At 39.5% G+C, this 20,676-nt stretch overlaps 1 protein-coding gene across 1 annotated transcript; it reads left to right on the top strand.

The window, feature by feature from the left end:
• The first annotated feature begins 1,639 nt into the window (after window positions 1–1,639).
• On the top strand, window positions 1,640–18,472 carry ap1g1 (adaptor related protein complex 1 subunit gamma 1). The gene is made up of 24 exons (XM_079216898.1): window positions 1,640–1,713; window positions 6,641–6,844; window positions 6,952–7,076; window positions 7,318–7,459; window positions 7,645–7,741; window positions 9,147–9,223; window positions 9,631–9,639; window positions 10,798–10,893; window positions 11,046–11,126; window positions 11,213–11,311; window positions 11,384–11,439; window positions 11,539–11,652; window positions 11,822–11,962; window positions 12,421–12,475; window positions 12,664–12,786; window positions 12,884–12,973; window positions 13,089–13,213; window positions 13,326–13,430; window positions 13,566–13,707; window positions 14,096–14,222; window positions 14,391–14,489; window positions 14,658–14,818; window positions 15,855–15,953; window positions 16,093–18,472. Exons 2-24 carry the CDS (start codon window positions 6,644–6,646, stop codon window positions 16,192–16,194), a joined length of 2,466 nt encoding a protein of 821 aa, XP_079073024.1. The 5' UTR covers window positions 1,640–1,713; window positions 6,641–6,643; the 3' UTR covers window positions 16,195–18,472.
• The last annotated feature ends 2,204 nt before the right edge of the window (window positions 18,473–20,676 follow it).

Raw genomic sequence — 20,676 nt, 5'->3', positions numbered from 1 at the left:
TAAAAGAAACAAAAAATACATTTCTCTCATCTCCCTTAAAACATTGTTTTGAGGATGAGGCAGAAATCTCAGAGGCAGATAACTAAAACCTGGCCAAATTAAACTGAAACCACCAGCATTCATTTTTTTTTGTAATTTGGGTGAACCAACCCTTAAAATGTAAGTCAACGTTCGAGATTTCACATAGTCAAGTTATCTTGGTACCACTGAGAAGCTCCCTCTGTTTCAAGAATTTCCTAGAAAAGAAAAGAAAGTATCCTTTATTAATCCCGTTGGGAAAATTCTTCTCTGCATTTGACCCATCCCTGGATAGGGGACAGTGGGCAGCCCTAAGGGGCGCCCGGGGAGCGGTTGGGGGTTGGGTGTCTTGCTCAGGGACACTTCGACATGTGAGCTATGGGGGGACTGGAGATCGAGTCGGCTACCTTGTGGTTGCGGGACGACCACTCATCCCCCTGAACTACAGCCGCCCAAAAAAAGTCCTAAAAGTAGATCAACTGACTACAAATGTCACTGATGATTTAAAAAAAAAAGCAAGTTCAGGTTTCACTAAATAAATTCAAGAAATGTCTGTGTTTCCATGAGAGATGAAAACACCTAGCAGATGTCCTATGTATTCAGACAGTTGTATGATTGTTTTAACAAAGTAAGGCTGTTAGCATATGAAAAACAGCCTCAACCAAAGTCTTCACATCACCATTACTGCAATCAGAAAAACATTCTGCTCGTGTTTTTTGGTTTAACCCATTTGATTATTGCTGTTACTTTATAAAATATCACAGCTCTGTGGTTTGTTATTTACATTTGATGCTACATTTGATCATAATTCATTTGACTATATTTCACCATATGGAATTCCATCTGAATATTATCTGTATCCATGAAAACAACCCTTACTTAGACAAAGACCCAACCTATCATGTATCAAGTGATAATAAATTGTTCATAAAGCCCAACCCACAGGAGCTTTAGTCCTGTCCACTAGGTGGCGCTCCAAACCACCGAGCTACTAAAGTCACAACACTTCATGTCGTCGTCATCACTGGCTGCCACGAGTAACCGGACCGCAGCACAACATTGACAGGGTAAAAATATATTCTTCCGCGGCGTTAAGATAAAATATGCCGTCTCAACAAAATAATCTCTATGTGTCGTGATGTTTACGGCGTTTGGAGAGCAAGTGACGGAAATGTTAACGCTCAAACGGAAAGCCACGTTACGCAAAATTGATTTAGAGCCGATCAATGAGATGGCGCTAACGTAAGCTAGCTGTCTAAAGATAACGAGCCAAACGTTAGCCCTTTATAATCAATGCGAGAACGATGGACGAGAACAAGCGCGAGACAGCAACTAGCAGATGATAACTACGATTTACAGTACAGCCACTTAGCTAGGGTTACATTTCTCATCATCACGAATAAATCATTAATCTATTACCCATGGTGTCCAGTGAACACTGGCATATCAGGTGGGAGTCTCTGGCAGAGGCGCACAGTGTGAAGAAATCCTCTACGAGGAGCAGACGTGACTGTGCCGTGATGCTAAACTTCGGTCCGCGCTTCTTTCGCCAACCTCTGGGAGATGTCAGTGTAACCCTCCGCCTGCGGTAGATGTGCTGAGGCTGGAGTAGCCACCATTTTGCATGTCTAGTGTGTTCCTCTCTCCATTGCTAATAGAGACGATTCCAGTTATTTTCTGGCATCATTACGGCTAGTAAGTATATTCACAGAATACAATCTCGGAAGAAATGTATGAAACCGTCTTTGCGTGTGAGTAACGGCCTGTGGTTTGTTCGTGTCTGCGTTGACAACTCTCGCCGTTTCGTTGCATAGGAAGTCGCAGCCCTCAGTGCACCCGGGTTGTGGCTGTCAGCAGCTAAGTTAGCTAGCAGGGTTAGTGGAGTCTAATAGCTGGAGCTGCCTACCTGCGGGTCTAGGGATGTGGAGCTCAATGCACACTCAATTGGTGTGGTTGTCCAATACGTCAGAATAATTGTGACAGCTCGCAATGCCAACTTTATGTTTTAACCTATATCTTCCCAGTCAGCTAACACGCTAGCTAGCTGCCTCTCCCCTCTGAGTTGAGCTTATGTTTGAACTAGAGAGTTGGTCAGCTAACGAGCTAACGCCACAGACGACTCGCTAGCTTGATCATTAAAACGCTACAAGAAGGCCTGAACTGATCATGTCCGGATCAATCGGCGATCAGATTCAGGTGTCACGAGCCTTAATGGCCTTTCGGTGTCGACTGCTGTTAGTTTAGCTTACAGCTTAATTTAACGAAATTATGTCAGCCAAGGTGAAGCTACTGCTGCGTGTCAACCTGATGTGTTGCCCTTTCACTGAAAATACTAGTGTTAGCTTGCTGCTAGCTCCCTCTTGCTGTGTGTAATGTGTGTGAGTAACGTTACGCACCTGACGTTTGTCTCAAAGCTTTGTAACGACATCATACTTTACTAAATTTGACAAATTGTAAATATTTCAACAAAAAGGTCAACGTTACAATTACATATTCAGAAAGCGAGAGATAGCTAGTTTAGCGTTGAGTCATTGTTTCTCTATTTTCACTTGACAACTTATTTAGTTAAGAGGGTTAACAATAAGATCCACCTCGTTTAACAAAGCGTATATGTCATCTGAGGAAGATCGGTTTACTTAAAAACGATTTGTGGGTGAACGTTAAAGAAGTCAGCTGTTAATTATGTAGGAAGTGATCAAATTAGTGTGACGTAGGGTTTGGGTGACACTGAACATTTATTCACATTCCTGTTTGAAAGACTGAACACGTGCCATTCCCACATGATAGCTAGTATTACCCAGGGTTTGACGGGTTACATGTGTCTAATATTAACCCATGTTCAAGAAATACCCAGGATTCAACAAAATCCAAAACAGGTGTTTGATGTTTAATAATTTGGTGTATACAACATTCAGCTTTAAACAAGACTGCTATGACTTCAACTCTGCAAACACAGTGATAAGGTGACTATCTTTGTGGCACAATACTTACTTGAGCAAGTTAATAAAGTAGAGGTTTATTTACAGTAGGGTGTGGGTTAATCAAACTATTCAGGCTGCTGTGTTTCCCATACACTAAATTTAATGTTTGTTTTTTGTTTTGTCTGGAGGTTCCCAAAAAGACTGAAATATCTCAACAACAGATTAGTTCTTTGCATTATTTGATACGTTTGCAATTATCTTTTTGACTATGCATTTTAATATCATCACTTTACTACATTACCAATTATACTACTGTAGGGACTGCCACAACGATCTTTGATGACGCATTTTACTTGCACAGCATTTGATTGTTAATCTCCTAGATTTTTCACTAGTTGTTACTCCCTCACTGTATACTCACAAAGTCAGTGGTGGAGAAAGTCCTGTCGGCGATAGCTTTAGTTGTCTTTGTTTTTCATTAGTGCTTGTTGCTTTGCAAGATTTCCCTGCAGGCTAGTTTGCAACATAACATCCAAATAATTAACTATTTGCTGAGGTTAAAAATTAGCACGCCTATATCTTGGAAGATTCAACCACTTCTTTGGAGTAGAGATATGATGCCTCGGGTAAATGACCTGAACCCTTGTTTACTTTGCAAACTGCTAGTTATTCAATTGAATTCCATGATGCTGCATTTTGTTTGAAATCTTTTGAGCAACTGCAGAGCCTCTACTGGTTCAGCTATTAAATCACATGACTGCCAAATTGTTAATATCAGGCTCAGTAATGGATTTGGGCTGTCTCCATCTTAAATGTGGTAGTGGACCTTGGTAGGAGGAGGGAAGTGGGGTGGCTGCAAACAGTGTTTTATTCTCAAGCCAACGAACACTTGCACATTGCACATCAAACAACATCATATTTGGACTGTCAAATGCATGTCTCCTCTACAAAGGTACAGAACCCACCTTTGACTGTGCATCTAGGTGTACGTAGGTTATACATGTGAAACTCACACCATACTGAATTTTTTTTTTTTTTTTTTTTTTTTTTTTTTACTCTTGTATGTTTGCTTTTCCTCGTTGTGCATGGATGTGAAATAAACGATTATTAATTTCCCTGCACAGCCGGTCACTTATAGTTGGTGTTATGAGAATAATTAGAATGATCTGCTTCGAAAGTTATTGATTGATGACATCTGAGTGCATAGCTTAGCATGAACAGAGAGAATAAAGAGACAAAGTGTAGGTTACAACAGCTTGTCAAATTGAGTAGGGGAAATACTTTTCCCCAGTGCTGGCTCTCTATATTCTTCATCTTGCATCCGCCTCATAATGTTTTTGTGTAGTTTTCCCCTACCCCCTGAAAAAAAAAGGTAGTGGTAATAACAAGTCTTCTTGTTATCCAATTGTCTAATGTCTAAAACCAAGTAAAACTGTTTCATCTCTTAATGCTTCTAGTATGATGTCTCAGACTTCAGGTTGACTGTGCCCCGTGAGATGAGGGAGGTGTGGCATTCTTGTTGCTTGTTGTCAGGCTCTGCAAGCTAATCTGGGCATGCTCTCTCCAACTCTCATGAGCAAAAGCTTGTTATGAACATGCACAGTACTTGAATGACTGTATAGGAAAGTTGTGTTCATGACTAAATGAGTCTTAGTCAAATTATTATTGTTTTAAAGAAATGTAAAGACATTAGGGTTAACTGTACTGATTTACCTTGCTTAAAATTAGGTGCCTGCAAAGCAATTGTTTTGTCAGGGAAACAACTTCAGCTTTTTGGCACAGGGCGTAGACCTGCGCCTTTTTGTCATTGTCACACTTGGGCTAGATATCTCCAGCTACACTGAGTCGTTTTGTCTGAAAAAAAAAAAATGGTATGGGCTCTAATTACTTGTCTGTGTGATCACTACCTTAATCTGTAATATGGCTATACAGCGAGTTGCCTTTTTGTCGTTGTAATGAGGGTGAGTAAAGTTGACCTTGGTGAGTAAGCCCGAGACTGTTGAATATGTCCACTGCGACCCATCCTGTAGTTTTTCTAATCTAATCTAATTGATGTGCTCAATCCCTCCTTTTTTTAAAATATTTTCTTTTAAACTAAATACATTGTTCCACTTCCCAGAAATAGTACCAGCATGGCACTAATGGTAACTATGTATAACAATAAGATGTGTCTTCTGATTGTTGAAGAATGTGCAGTTGTACAGCAACTGCAAGAATGAGGAACTGAAATTGTATTGAGTTCACAGCAGAGGTTGGATTTACCTTCTTTAATGTGTAAACATTTGATTATAAGCACAGCGAGGGAAAGAGTCATGATTTATGGAGCCCAACACTAGGTCTCTTCAGCTCAGGTAATTTAAATGGTGTTAAGACAGACTGTGGATCTCTGGCTTTACTAAAGTGTGGCCTTGCCTCACCACCCTTCCCCTCTCTCTTTGATCACAGTGAATTCATAGATTCTCTACAAACCTCCAATTTATGCAACATAGGATGCCCTCATTCCCTCCATGTCTCGATCCTTATCGACTGGCATAGTTTCTAATAATGTAATTGAATCTCTCCAGTGAAAGTTAACGAGACGTGTCGCTTTCCCCATTCGGATAGAAATATTGCAACCCCAACAGTACACGGGTCTAAAAAGAGTCAGGAGCAGCCATCTAATTCCACTAAGATACATTTAAAGTTGACGTTGGGTTAATTTAAAGCTCATTCGTCACAGTCAGCTTAATCTATAGCTGCTCAGGCAGTTTTCTGAGTACTTGTCATGCTGGAGTTGGTTTTCTATGGAAGGCTCTCTGGCAATTAGTCAGCTCAGAACCTAGTCAGATGTCCATAAGTCTTATGGCGAGGCTGTAGTGGGAACAATGGCAGCAACATTTGCTTACAACACAGGTTTATGTATGACAGTTTCAGAGACACAAAACAAGGCTGTCTTTGATGTTATGCTTCCATTCAAATCATAGAGGAGAAATCATCAAGCTAATAAATACATTTTCAGTTTGATTAGCATTGTTGTTTTGAAAAACTGCATGTCAACATTGACAGAAATACATATAACTGACAAAATTATGTTTTCTCACAACAAGCATGTACTCATACATATTTAAACTTCTTCCTGCGGCCTAATGCATGTGTGCTCTCAGAAGCTTCTCCACTAGGGAATGGAGTTTCACCGTCACTCTCCTTCCTGCTGCACCCTTAATACTATTTAAAAATGGCAGCTCTAAAAGGAATATTCATCTATTTGATTATTCATCATACCTTTTGCCAATGGTGTTTTAAGAGTTGAGTTGTCTCCCTAAAAACACTAAGAACTTTTTCTTTGGGGAGGTTTTACCTGATTAGTTTAAGTAGTACGTTTTACATGCACATAGGGAACCCGGTTATTAGGAGAAATGTGTGGAGACAGAAGAAAACAGGATGTGTTTACATGCATTGCAATGACTTTCTAACTTGATACAATTTATGAAGTGCAGCTCGTCAGCAATTAAATTTCGTTGATACCCACTAGCATATTTTTAAACCCAGGTGTAGACATATTTTAGGTGTAGAAGTGATAAGAAGCTGCAGTGCGACACATTTTATTTATCCTCAAATTGTCGTCATTAGAAGTTCAGCTTTTTTGTTTTATTCTGTTATAGTCTAGTCTTGTACCCTGATGCAATGAGTGCCAATATGTTTCATTTCTTAATGTTTTCTAGAGAATGCCAGCTCCGATCAGACTGCGGGAGCTGATCCGGACTATCCGGACAGCACGGACCCAGGCAGAGGAGCGTGAGATGATCCAAAAAGAGTGTGCAGCTATACGCTCTTCCTTCAGAGAGGAAGACAATACATACCGTTGCAGAAATGTGGCAAAGCTACTTTATATGCACATGTTGGGCTACCCGGCACACTTTGGACAGGTATGTTTGCTGATGGTGGGGGGATTACTGATTAATAGAGAAAGCTTTTGAGATTTCCAATGACATTATTGTTACAAAGCTTACATCCTTGGTGACTTGTTTTTCAGCTGGAGTGCCTGAAGCTGATTGCGTCTCAGAAGTTCACCGACAAACGAATAGGTTATTTGGGAGCTATGCTGCTGTTGGACGAGAGGCAAGACGTCCACCTACTAATGACAAATTGCATTAAAAAGTAAGTGGTGGCGAGAACTTCTGTGAATATATTTGTATATTTTGCTTTTAAGATGTTTTTTTGAAATCCACAGTAATTTGATCTTGATTAAATTCAAGACCCGTACTTAGAAAAATGAGGTGTTGGCAATTTGTATCCCCCAAATCTACCTTACCTGCTACTGGAACATCATCCAAAAATGTTCTTGTATCTTTATTGTGTGTGTGTCCATGACTCATTCAGCTCTCTTCTCCCAACACAGTGACTTGAATCACAGCACACAATACGTCCAGGGCCTGGCCTTGTGCACCTTGGGTTGTATGGGTTCCTCAGAAATGTGTCGTGACCTTGCTGGTGAGGTAGAGAAGCTACTCAAAACATCCAATTCCTACTTGAGGAAAAAAGTAAGCCTGATTGTTCACATTTATTTGAATGCTTTTTTTAATCTGTGGTTGACCATTCATGAATGAAAATGTTGACATGTGTGCTGACCAGTCACACGCAGAAGTGAAGTATTGTGTTAATTGTTGGACTGGTTCCTCATTGTGACATTATTGTTACAATGGTATGTCTCAATATGTGTTGACAGGCAGCGTTGTGTGCAGTTCATGTCATCAGAAAGGTTCCAGAACTAATGGAAATGTTCCTTCCAGCTACAAAAAACCTGCTGAGCGAGAAAAACCATGGTAAGTGTAAACGGTTTGTCAGGATGTTGCTGGCTCGTGGGGACGTGTCCTGTCCTACATCAATGCAGATGTTTTCCTATTTCCTGCCACTCAGTGCTTTGCTCAGAGAGAGCTGGCCAGCTCATGTCCTATTTGTGGGGTCCTTTGCAGAGGAGAGTGGAATTAATAAGTCTGTCATAAACACTGGGGCTTATATGTACCCCACTTAGAGGAGATACAGTATGTCACAGGGAAATATTTTTTGTAACGGTGCCGAAATTACTTGATCTTCTTTGACATTGTGTGGCACTGCAGCAGTGATTGCTCCAGTTAAAACTATTTGAAAATGCACATGTTTTGTTTCTTATTTTTGTGGATCATTGTTTGTCCTGCAATTAATGATATAAACATGTCATGGAAGATGGTGTGATATGGCCAAAAGATACACAGATATGGACCAAGCATTGTGAGAAACTCGCAGAGGCAGACTCATCAAAAATCAAAAGAAATGTTGGATTCGTAACATGCATGTTCTAACTAGATGTATGCATATTCACTTTTAAAGAAAAGCAAACCTAATCAATGAATATGTTCTTTTACATGTAAAAAGAACAATTACAGAATTGATTACTGAGAAAGTGTCCAAAAGCAATTCCAATTTAATCATGTTAGAATTTGACATTTATGACTGTTGTGTAGCTCAGAGCTCACCGTCAAAGCTTTCCACTGCAGTCACTTAGATGATTAGTTTTCAACCTTGTAACATTCAGATCAAGTCACAAAGAAATTATTAGGCTGTGTGATATTCTTAGAGATGTATGATGCTGTCACCTGATGTTCCCTGCAGTTAATCATGTCTGCTTGTAGTACATCATATTTTTTTTCATCTGACTTGGGTCACAAGAGCAAAGCCTGCATATTGGTACACGTTTTTGTAATGTGTGTGTGAGAATCACATTTCAATAGCAGCATGGCAGATACCTCTTGTCTGTCATTTGGCACATGCAGTACTAAGATGTTGTAAAAGCTGAATGCGTATATATTTGTTATTTTGTCATTGTCGCTTTGTGTGGCAATAACGGAGCAGGATCGTTCATTTCAATGAGACCACCGCATTGGCCCAGCAAGGATGCTGAAGTGGGGGCTCTGGCAAAGAAACGTACTGTATTGACCAATCAAATGCATACAAGTGCGCACTCCTCTGGTCATGATAAGCATTCAAACTCATGGATCTATGATTCCAACTGCCCCTCATTAATATGTTTTTAGTATATCATTTGTATCTATAAGAGTTGCACCCACTGTCATAGTCCCTTGCGCTTTTCGGTCTGAATGCCCAGCAACAAATGTGTAATGTAGGAAACAAAACCAGACAAACTCTCATGTCAAAATATTAATTTAGCCTTTACTTTGTCTATTTCACCAGGTGTTCTCCATACATCAGTTGTCCTCCTCACTGAGATGTGTGAACGGAGTCCTGACATGCTGGCCCACTTCAGAAAGGTACAAACACGGTCTCTTACCCAAAGGACCTTAACGTAGTTACTTACGCATTTCTCTTAAGCTCACGTCACATTTCATTCTCCTTTTTGCGAATACATTTCCTTTTGGTATAGCTAAGCTGAGGCAAACATGTTTTGAGGCTGGGATTGCGCTATAGGTTTGCTCTACATTCAAAGTATGTCTCAATCTTTTATCTCCTACCATTGTCTTTTCCTCTTGTATTTCAACTGCTGCTATACCTCTTCTTCTCTAGGTGTAAAACTGTGCCAGAAGCACCACCCCTCATGCTCATGATCTAAACATTATTTTAAGCTTTCTAAAAGTGAATGATTTCCAGTTTCCCCTCCCTAACATCTACCTCATATTTTTTCTGTCATTTGTCTTTGTTACAATTCCTGCATTGTTAGAATGAGAAGGTAAGAGTACATTCTGATCTCATAGCTGGTGCATGCTGTAAATAGTAATCACTCCTCACACTCACCTCAGACGTAATGTCATGTTATGTTTTAATTTACATTTTTTATTTGCTTAACTTGTACAGTGATCATTACAATGTCAGTGTTTTGAAAATTATGAAATAATCTTATGGTCCATTTGTCAGACATTTCTTGCTATTGTGGTTGTAATTTTTGCCTAATGTGCAACTCATTTGATCACGCTTTTATTTAAAAGCAGTTGGTGGGTGTGTTCACATGATTGCCACAGGTGTTGTCACGGAGAACAGATGATTTCCACTGTATCTGTGTCACTGTTAGACGGCAGCTTGTCATGTCAGTTACTGTCTTAGTACCCCACCTTGGCATTTTGGGTTGCTTGTTTGTCATCATACCCACAGCAGACAGGAATATTTATTATTTATCCTGTAAAGTGAGCTGGTCTAAAACGTGTTCAGTGTGGCATGACAGGACAAAAAGAAGAACAAAAGTGAAAGAAAGTAGGCCTTCTAACTACTCCAAACCTACAAGCCAGTCTTTGTGTTTTTGAGGCTAAACGCACCCGAGACTTATCTCTCTTCTGCATGCATAGAGATGAAATGATGCCTAACCTTCCAATTTAAGGCTGGATAAGACTGCAAGCTGTTTCGCAAAGTGTTGGAGTGCTTCTTTAAGGTTTAATTTTGTTAAACTTTTTCACAGGCCATTTAAATTACATAGATGAGAAAATGTACTATTGTGGCGAGATGTTTCCTATCTTAATTTAATTCCATTTTTTTTCTTGGCTTTAAAGTGTCATTCAAAGGTTACAGAAGTGTGTATGCAGATTTTCTTTTTCTCTCAAAACCAGATGTTCTAACCCAATATATTTGTACAAGTTACGGTTTTGATTTCACAACTTCAAAAATTCGGCCATTCAATCACCTATCAACCATATTACTCTACCATAATAAGAAAAAATCCCAACTCTTTTGCTTTTGCTATGAGTTTGGCTGGCTGCCACCATCAATGACAAATTACTAACTTTTAGCAGTTAATGAAGAACATTATATAAATGTAGGAACAGTAGAACGTTTTGGAGATCTACTCAAAATACTGTGACACGTCTCCTTTTCTGTTCTGTTGTTGGTCTTTTTGTAGCTGGTCCCTCAGTTGGTGAGAATCCTGAAGAACCTAATCATGTCTGGATACTCTCCTGAACATGATGTGTCCGGCATTAGCGACCCTTTCCTGCAGGTAAATCTCCTTCCTAGTTGTATCCTACTAGAATGACAAGCAGCAAGCAAGGACTGGGACAAGATAAATCAGAATGTATTGTACTGTGGGAGTCCATAAGGTGCACCACACATGTCAAGGGATGTGACTGGACTGTTTCTTTCTTTCCTTAGGTGCGGATATTGAGACTACTGCGCATTTTAGGCAAGAGTGATGATGACTCCAGTGAAGCAATGAATGACATTCTTGCACAGGTTAGAAACGCACACAATCAATGTTTTCCGGCAAAAGCTTTTCAGACTGTGTTATTTTGATAAATGCATGGTATTTGTACTTGCAGGTTGCAACGAACACAGAGACGAGTAAAAATGTGGGCAATGCAATTCTCTACGAGACTGTACTGACTATAATGGACATCAAGTCTGAAAGTGGACTGAGGGTGAGTTAATTTTATATAAAGGAACTCTTAGCATAAGCATTTTTCTTTGGCTAAATGTCTTTTATCTTACAGGTTTTGGCCATCAACATACTCGGTCGCTTCCTTCTAAACAATGACAAAAATATAAGGTGACTCCATTTGCTTCAAGTACTTTCCTTTCACACATTGAGTCATCTAAAATGCTTTTGTTCATTCGTTATATCTTTTAATTAAACTCACCTTTCCAGATACGTGGCATTGACATCTCTACTAAAGACTGTACAGACGGACCACAATGCAGTGCAGAGGCATCGGAGCACCATTGTGGATTGTTTAAAAGACCTGGATGTGTCCATCAAGAGGTGATTCATGAGTGCATACATTACCTAAAGGGATAGGTCGGGAGTTTTGAAATGGGATTGTATAAGGTACTGTATCCGTACCTCATACAATTCCGTAACTACAAGATTACATTTCTTACTAGGTGGCCATGTTGTTTCTGACCTTTGTCTACTTTTCATTGTTGGGTAGACGTGCAATGGAACTGAGCTTTGCCCTGGTGAATGGCAACAACATTAGAGGCATGATGAAAGAGCTGCTCTACTTCCTGGACTCCTGTGACCCAGAATTCAAAGCAGACTGTGCATCAGGAGTCTTTCTAGCTGCGGAGAAGTACGACACTGACAGACAGACGTCACTGTACATCACACCTATGCTCAGCTATTTTGTAATAATTAGATACACATCCTGTGTAACTTAATCATGTGTGTGGTTGTAAGAGAATTTCAGCTTTTCATTTTCCTTTCTTGGCACTTTAAGGTCCAGGTTGCTAGAACCTGACGGAAGCAATCATCTGCATGAATTAGATACATGTAGACTAAATATCAGTTATGCCTGTGAAGAAGTAATACATATCAAGCTAAACATTTGTTTGTGGTACTATAGTGTACAGAGGATGGCAAACACTGAAATGATGATAAAAGGAGTGATCCATCGCCTGACAGACCATGTTGATACCATTTATTTTCTGACAGCATTTGTCTCCTGACTGTGTAGAGTTTAGATAACTTGACATGTTTTAGGATCTTTCTTCAGTCCTGTGCTTGACTAATCAATGTACCATGTTACAGGTATGCCCCTTCGAAACGATGGCACATAGACACCATTATGAGAGTCCTGACAACAGTATGTATATTTCATTAACACTTGTGCCTTGAATTTCTTTGATTGTTAGTTAAAATTGATTCTCAGTGTGCATGATCAAAAGAATAAGTATTACATGGAGAACTTCTAATTATCTAGGTTTACTGGAAACAAAGAAATACTTGAGACTTGTTTGTATTTATCATTGACATCTCTGCTCGTCCTTACAGGCAGGAAGCTATGTGCGAGATGATTCTGTTCCCAACCTCATCCAGCTCATCACCAACAGTGTGGAGATGCATGCCTATACAGTCCAGAGACTTTACAAAGCACTGCTTGATGACATCTCACAGGTTAGAGCAGTCTATATTTGGGGATTTGCTGTCTTTGAAGCACAGTCATACTAGTTAAGAATGCACCAAAGCAGACTTGTTTCTCTGTGTTCTGTAGCAACCTCTAGTGCAGGTGGCGTCCTGGTGCACAGGAGAGTACGGGGACCTGCTAGTGTCTGGGCAGTGTGAAGAGGAGGAGCCCATCCAGGTACACCTGGAAGAATCCCAGTCAAACGCCACATGCACAAATTGAAGACCACAGTATGCACAAACCTCAAACCAGAGGGAAACATCAGATGTTTTGCATCTCCTTTTTATTTAAGGTGACTGAGGATGAAGTTCTGGACGTGCTGGAAGGCCTCCTGGTGTCCAACATGTCTACGCCTGTGACTCGGGGTTATTCCCTTACTGCCATCATGAAGCTGTCTACTCGCTTCAGCAGTGTAAAGTGAGTCATGTTTTCTTTTACATTCATCCTTTACTTTGAAGCGTGACAATCATGATACATTTCATGTTAGTTTTCCCTTTTCTAATCTGTAAAACTAAAAATTGTGTTTCAGCCGAATCAAGAAAGTGGTTTCGATATATGGCAGCAGCATCGACGTAGAGCTTCAGCAGAGAGCGGTGGAGTACAATGCGCTGTTTAAGAAATACGACCACATGAGGTGAAACTGCTTTGCCCTCTACTAGAAATGACTATCGAACAATCACAACCTCATTGTACCGGTCTGTAGAAAGGTGGTTGATCTTTTGTGCATCTTTGTCTCGCTTCTTATTGCTTTCTTGTTCCCTGACTTTAGGCCAGCTCTCCTAGAGCGAATGCCCATTATGGAGAAAACGTCTGCTAATGGCCCTACAGAGATTGTACAGACAAATGGGGAGACAGAGCCCTCTCTTGTGGAATCAAAACATCCACCACCTGTCACCCAGCCAGGCAACCAGGTGAATGCACTTTTTATTACTTTTATTATGAAAAAATGTAAGACTGATTTTTAGTCAGAATACTTTCTTGCTCCCTGTGCTGTCAAATGTGTGCCAAAAAAAGATTTAAAATAATGTAAGCCGACTAATACAAAGATTTTGTTGACTACTTTTTCTGTAAAACACAAAAGCACCACTTCAAATCTTGTTTTTACCAGAGATGTGCTCATAAGTTTATTTTAAATAAGTAATTCAGCATGAAAAAAAAAAAAGATTAATCAAAGACCGAAATGAACAATTAGTTGACTAAACGACTAAGAGGGTGCAGCCCTGACAATAATTTTATTTTTGTAGTATAATAGTGTTTTTAAATATTTTATCATGTTCCCGTGTTGTCCTTGTCCCCCAGGCTAATGATTTATTAGACCTGCTAGGTGGTAATGATGTGGTTCCAGTAATCCAGACCGCGGTGCTCACCAAGCCTGCCTCAGCTGGAGGAGAGCTGCTTGATCTGCTGGGTGACCTCTCACTAAGCGGTAAGACGCTCTCGAGGACCTGGAATAAACTTTTGTTAGCCACCAGTGTGAATGTAATGCCCAACCTGTGCCTGCTCCTGTTCAGCAGAAACATACTGCTGACACTGTCTGGTTTTGGTATAAAAAAGTAAATGGAAGTCCTTTTGTGTTGGTGTTACCTATTTCCAGGTGTACCGGCTCCTGCTTCCTCTGTGCCCACTTCCCAACCCTCTTTCCTCCTGGATGGCCTCACCTCACAGCCCTTGTTTAATGACATTGCAGCTGCAGGTGAGAGTCTGTTGCTCCCTTGACCATCCACCTCCAAATATACAGTAATTTGTGGTATTGTCATATATGAAAGTACTTTTTTCTTTTCTTGGATTGCCATCCAATGAAACATTCTGAATCATATCTCTAAATCTTTTGATGGTTTGTTTCTCTGAAATCTCTATGTAGCTATTCCTTCTATGACTGCATACAACAAGAATGGACTGAAAATAGACTTCACATTTGAGAGAGCTAATCCCAATCCAAACATCGCCGTCATCACCATCCATGCTTCCAACTCAACAGAGGCAGACATGACAGACTTTGTTTTTCAGGCTGCAGTACCAAAGGTAAGCAGGCACAATCTGACAATTATATTAAAGTGACTGATTTTAATGTATAATGGTGTTCATGATTGAGTTTCTTGTGTAGTATTACAATGTGAATGTTTTTCATTTTTGCACGACTGATTTAAAAGCATACAATGCCACTAATGTGTACATCATGTATGCAGAACTTACACAAATGTATTTCTGATCTGTAACCTGAAAACGCAGCTAACTTTAAAGCCCGTCATTACTAGTTGAAATTAATCATTAATAGCATTTACATGTCTTTGGTATGCTATTTTCTACTGTATTATGACACTTAAACTAGTTCTGTAATTTATATTTTATTTTAGGAATACTTTGGCTTTTGAGGCCAATTTCAAATCGCTTAATCCATTTATTCTTATTTTTTGCTGAATAGAAGCCACAACTTTTCGTCTCATATTTACACGTGTTATTCTCAAAATTCCATTCAACTACCCAACTTTACTAATGGTTACAGATTTTAAAAGTTATGATTTTGCATGTCTACCCGGCCTTACGAGAGTAGCATATGTTAAGTGCAACCACAATCTGTTATTTCTGGTGTCTAGAATTTACATCATATGTCCATGATGTATGCGTCTATTAAGTCTTAAACGGGACTGGAAACTGTAGAACAAAACATTCATAAAATACTCTTGAAGTATGTTTTAAGTGACTTGCTTCCAGGCCTCTAGTATTCACCAGGCAGCCCGAAGAAAGCTACGGTTCACTCGCTCTTCTACAAATTCAACAATTGCCACGGTGCCATACTGAGTCTGTTTTTGGCCAGACAGACAGATAAGCTATACAGGTCTTTATCAAGGAGATCTGGCGGCCGTGATTATTCTGCATTGCCTATTTTACAATTATATTAACTGTTTGGCAAATTTAAAAAAGTGCAATTTGAGTCATTTGACCTGAAGTTCCATCAATTGCAGTCAGTGTATGATCAATGTAAGCATCTGTTTTTGTGCTGCAGTAATGGGTATTTTCAAATGTTTATATAATGTTGTGTCTCCTATCTGTCTGTCAGACATTCCAGCTGCAGCTCCTCTCCCCTAGCAGTAATGTTGTCCCAGCACTCAACCAGGGAACCGTCACACAGGTCATCAGAGTCCTCAACCCACAGAAGGTGAGTTTGTCCTTCACAAATAGTGTTAAATTTATTATTTTTGTACTTTTAAAGCACATTAAGTGTGCATTTAAGACCTGTACAGTCTCAAATATATGCAAGAATTTATTTTTTCATAAACATCCTCACAACATTTCAGCAACAGCTTCGAATGAGGATCAAGCTGACGTACACCCTCAAAGGTTCGCCTGTGCAAGACCTGGCTGAGGTTAATAACTTCCCTCCTCAGTCCTGGCAGTGATGAGCTGCGTCAGTTGCTCATAAAAGCCCCGACCAAGGGAACTATGAAAACGATTTTCCTTTCACCTCCCTCCGCTCTTCCTATGGATCCCCCTGCGACGTCACTGCAGTCCGCTGCCCTCAAGTTGCATGGGAAGCAGCAGAGCATCTAACACAGGAGAAAAATACAGATGATACGAAGACCCTATTGACTATTGACATCACCAGAATAATTGGGAAAACATATCAATCAAAGAACTTTCTTTTTTCTTTCTCAATTGGTTTCCATCGTGTCTTTTGTGTAGTAGTACTATTGTCCACATTAAACCCTTGCTCGGCACCATTACAACACACAAAAGCACATATGCACACCATTTACTGTGGCACACTTCACATCTCAAGTCACTGTAAAGTGATGTTGTCCACTGAGTACTGCAGTAACCATCGTTTTTATTTGAATTCATAATTAAGCTAAAATGCAGTTGAAACCCTTTGCTCCATTGCTATTTATAATTTGGCTTTGCGTTCAGATTTCTTTGTATGAACCTTCAGTCCAATGATGGGGCAGTAAAAGCTTGGAAAGGTCTATTTAGTGCGGCTGTAAACTTTTTGGTTAGCCCTTTTTTTCTTTCTTTTTTTGCCTCTACACATCCTGGGTGGTATCATTTGTCAGATAGTTGTATTCATTTTGAATTAGATACATTTTCTTAATGCATTTTATAGGATCACAATTGCACCCTTATTCAAGCTCGAGGGAATTTCTGGTTCTGGTTGTAGGCCTCTTAATGCTGTTATTGTCATTAGTTTTGACACAATGATGAGAGCATTAGAACATCCAAGATGCCCAGTTTGATCTCCTGTGGCTGGTTTCAGATAATGTGCTCAGACTTCCCCACACAGCTCTCGTAAAATCATCTCATCTGTTGCTTTTGGTTTTAGATCTGTATATTAAATTCAACGGTTAATTGCTTAACATAGTTTAAGGAGGGGCATTCATAAGGATGAATGAAATCCAGGCCTGACATTTATATCAAGAGGAGCTGATTGCATTTGCGTTGGAGATCTACGTTTAAACTTTTCCTGCATCTGTGTCATCACAGTCTAGCTTGCAATGTAGATACATTTCAGATTTGTTTAACCTGGTTGAACTTTGTCACCATGCACATACATGTAAATGAAGCTTGTTATGAATGTAGTTACATGCACTGAATGCTTTTCTCCCCCCTTCAAGTCTTCTTTCTCATGGCTGTCTCTTTGATGGGGACCCTCATCTTATTGGCACTATGTTTGTGAAAGTTTGTTTTATTTCTGCAGTAATTTGACTTAATTATTTATGCCTGATATCAAAGTGATGTGCCTTTCTGACTTGGCTGGATAAAAGCCCCTGAACTATTGAGTTCTGTATGAGCTTCGTTTGTAAGTCTGCTTGTGTGCTGATTGTTTTTTAAATCTGAGGAAAATGGTCTTGATTGATCTAACGCTGTAAATCACTTAATTTAATAACTTTATCTTGTTCAAGTCTATATCTCTTAAGTTAGTAATCATTCATCCACTAATACTGGCCTACCTGGATGTCCACGTCTTTGTTTCGACAAAAACATAAATCATGGCAACACGATGTTTCTTTCCCTATCGTGTGTGGCCGACCTTCCATTAAGAAGGCTTCAGTCAAAAGTCCTAAAACAAGCAAATCTCAAATATTAAGGCAGCTAATAGACTTTTCATAGGCTGGCTACAAGGTTTCAAGTGTTTTTAAACGGTATGAATGTTCCACTGAAGTGAAATATCTTAAAGCCGCCCACCACCACCGTCAACCAACGTGGATGTGCGAGTTCGGATCACTTGGTGAGGTACTGGGACGGGTGTTTTTGGTGACTGTATGATTTCTCGGCTCTCGTCTTCTCCAAATAAGAATTCTGACCATGCTGTCGGGGACAGTAACCTTAATACCTCACAATGTTCTGTCTTTCTGTTAACTTTAAGTTGCAGTAGATTGACAGCGTCTAGTCATGAATTGCAATCATAGGGAGCATCTGCATGAGAGAAACTAATGGTAGTTTTTGTATCATTACTTAACAAGCTTAGCAGCCCTGCGATGCTGTGTTGAGATCCTCAGATGTTCAATCAGGCGTATGCTTCTTTTCACTATGTTTCACTGTCTTTTAACTTCTGTGACCAAATCAGAGAGACTATTAGCTTTGGAAATATTTTTGAGCTATGATATGTGTATATTGAGAAAATTATTGCAGTTTAACCTTTTTCTGTTGACGAATGCTATATTGGCTTTTTCTGTACATATTGAGGGCTTTTACAATTGTCTCTTGTACTATCTTTCATCTTTTTTTTTCTCTTTTTTTTTTTTTAGATACCATTTTCTAAAAATTCCAATTATTCACAATGTATATTGTCTAAATAGATCTAGTCAACATCAGTCGATAAAGACTTCACTGTATCATCACTCACTCATTGTAAAAGATATATGATCTGCTGCCTGTACATTGTATATAGTTGTAAAACCAACAAAAGCTGATCAAATTAAATAAAACTCACATGAAGACTAAAAAGATTAGCTAGGAAGTATAATTGTATGCATATGTAAAGAAAGAAAAAAGAACCCTAACAGGATGCAGTTGAGTTGCATTTGATTTACCATTCTTTCTACTTCATTCATTATCGGATGTGTCATTTTTACTTTTACAAAGATGGTAGGCTACCGGTCGGATCCCTTTGGATGTTGAAATGAGGGTCTATCTGAACAGATGTCTGAATGATGAACCGAACTACTGAGAAACCTAAGCACAGCTCTTCACAGCAGAAGTGGCACCTTGCTTCGCCTGCTTCCCTGCACCCTAAATGCCTCATGCATCTATGTCCTCCAAAAACGAGCAGGTTTCTTGCCATGACGTAACCCTTCCTTCTGGTCTCGTTTAGTTTTCTGCACTTTTGACAATTTGATCTATTAAACTATTTTCAACCTACAAATTGCTTCTTGAAATGAGGCTCTGTGGTCTTCTTGGCTTGTTGGCTCTCACTGTGGCCTGGTTACCTTTTTGCTGCCATGTAGCACTTTCCTCAACGCATTATATCTCAAGCAACAATGCCACATTAGGAGATGTTTAACCTCAAAATGTTTCATTTTCCCAGTATGGTCAGTAGGTTTATATTGCAATAGAGTTTCTGATAGACATTTTATAAGTGGTTCCAGATGTGTATGTATGAGCAGCAGTGTCCTTCCCTGGGTCTGAACATTACACTGCTTTCTTTTGGCTTCCTTTCTTTATGCTTTGTTGACTTGATTTGCCTCTGCATGGCACAGCTTTCAGTTTCTCTTTGTGGTCACTGATACAAAAGGTGGGGCTGTCAAATTGATCTGAACTCACTGTTGTTTACATGGCAGTCAATCACGGCTGGATTTGAGGAAGGAAGGCAATTTTAGTTGTCTTCATTTTGGGATTATGGATTGCTGCTTTACCAGCCCCAACACAAACCAGGGACATGCCTGTGCTACCAGATAATAAACACAAGGGGGAGCTGTGCAAAATTGAAGGCTGAAGGGATGGGAAAGGAAGTTTCATACAGCAATTCCTGAATATTTGTTTGTATCGTCTTATTCAACCAATATGTACCCTTGTTAATCCGATCAGTTCTTTCAATTATACCGTAAATTCATGCAGTTTTAAATGTTGGAAATGAACCCAACATGAGTGCTTTGGACACTGTAACTTAAATGGAAGAAAACAAACAAATACTCATCAGCGGTGTGATCTGCGTTTGAGGTGGAGAGAGAGGTCAAGACATCATTTTTGGCTGCAAATTAATCTTTCAGCTTCTGAGCTGCATGTGAAAACCAGTGTAAATAATGTAATTTCTACTCTTGACCTTCGACACTTTTTGAAATGCAAGAAAAGGTCAAATAAAATCGGTCACACCACTGTCATGGGTCAGTACTAATATGTACAATAGGAAGTTGTTCAGATAGTGCACACACTATTGTTTAATGTTTTTTTTAGAGTGATGAAAGTGCACATCCATCATTTGGATATATTTTTTTTTTAATTTATATTATTTGTGAGGGTGAATTCAGTGTGTCAAATGCTTGGAGGAGCATCTGAATTACCACCCATGTTCACGTTCCCTGTTGACTCAAATGCATCCATTGTATTTTGAAAACAAAATCTGTTTGTAACCCCAAGGCCTGTTCTGACTGTAAAACAATATGGTGTCTGATTCGTTGGGGGAGGGTGGAGGCATGAGGTTCACTTTTTACACATGTTGAACTGAATCCCAGTTCCATGGCTTGAAGGTGAGTGTGAATGTCAGACTGAAAGGATGAAATATCATTAAATATGAGAAGTTGTATACTATTAAATGGGATATTTTCAATTTATGCTGTGTATTCTTGTCTTTGGGTTGGAGAAAATGATCAAGCAAATAAAAAGTCAAATAAAAACCTAGTTTGTTTTCTTGGTTTGGGGATGTGCTTTAACTAAAGATGTCACACAGA

Source organism: Taurulus bubalis, assembly GCF_910589615.1.
Source record: "Taurulus bubalis genome assembly, chromosome: 4".
In the NCBI taxonomy this organism is placed as follows: domain Eukaryota; kingdom Metazoa; phylum Chordata; class Actinopteri; order Perciformes; family Cottidae; genus Taurulus; species Taurulus bubalis.
Note: the sequence above shows the minus strand (reverse complement) of the source record. Positions and strands in the feature narration are given on the sequence as shown.

Coding starts and splice junctions, on each gene's coding strand:
- ap1g1 (XM_079216898.1), top strand. CDS start 6,644: ATGCCAGCTCCGATCAGACTGCGGGAGCTGATCCGGACTATCCGGACA. Junction 11,312..11,383: donor AGTCTGAAAGTGGACTGAGG/GTGAGTTAATTT, acceptor TTTATCTTACAG/GTTTTGGCCATCAACATACT. Junction 14,819..15,854: donor TTCAGGCTGCAGTACCAAAG/GTAAGCAGGCAC, acceptor TCTGTCTGTCAG/ACATTCCAGCTGCAGCTCCT.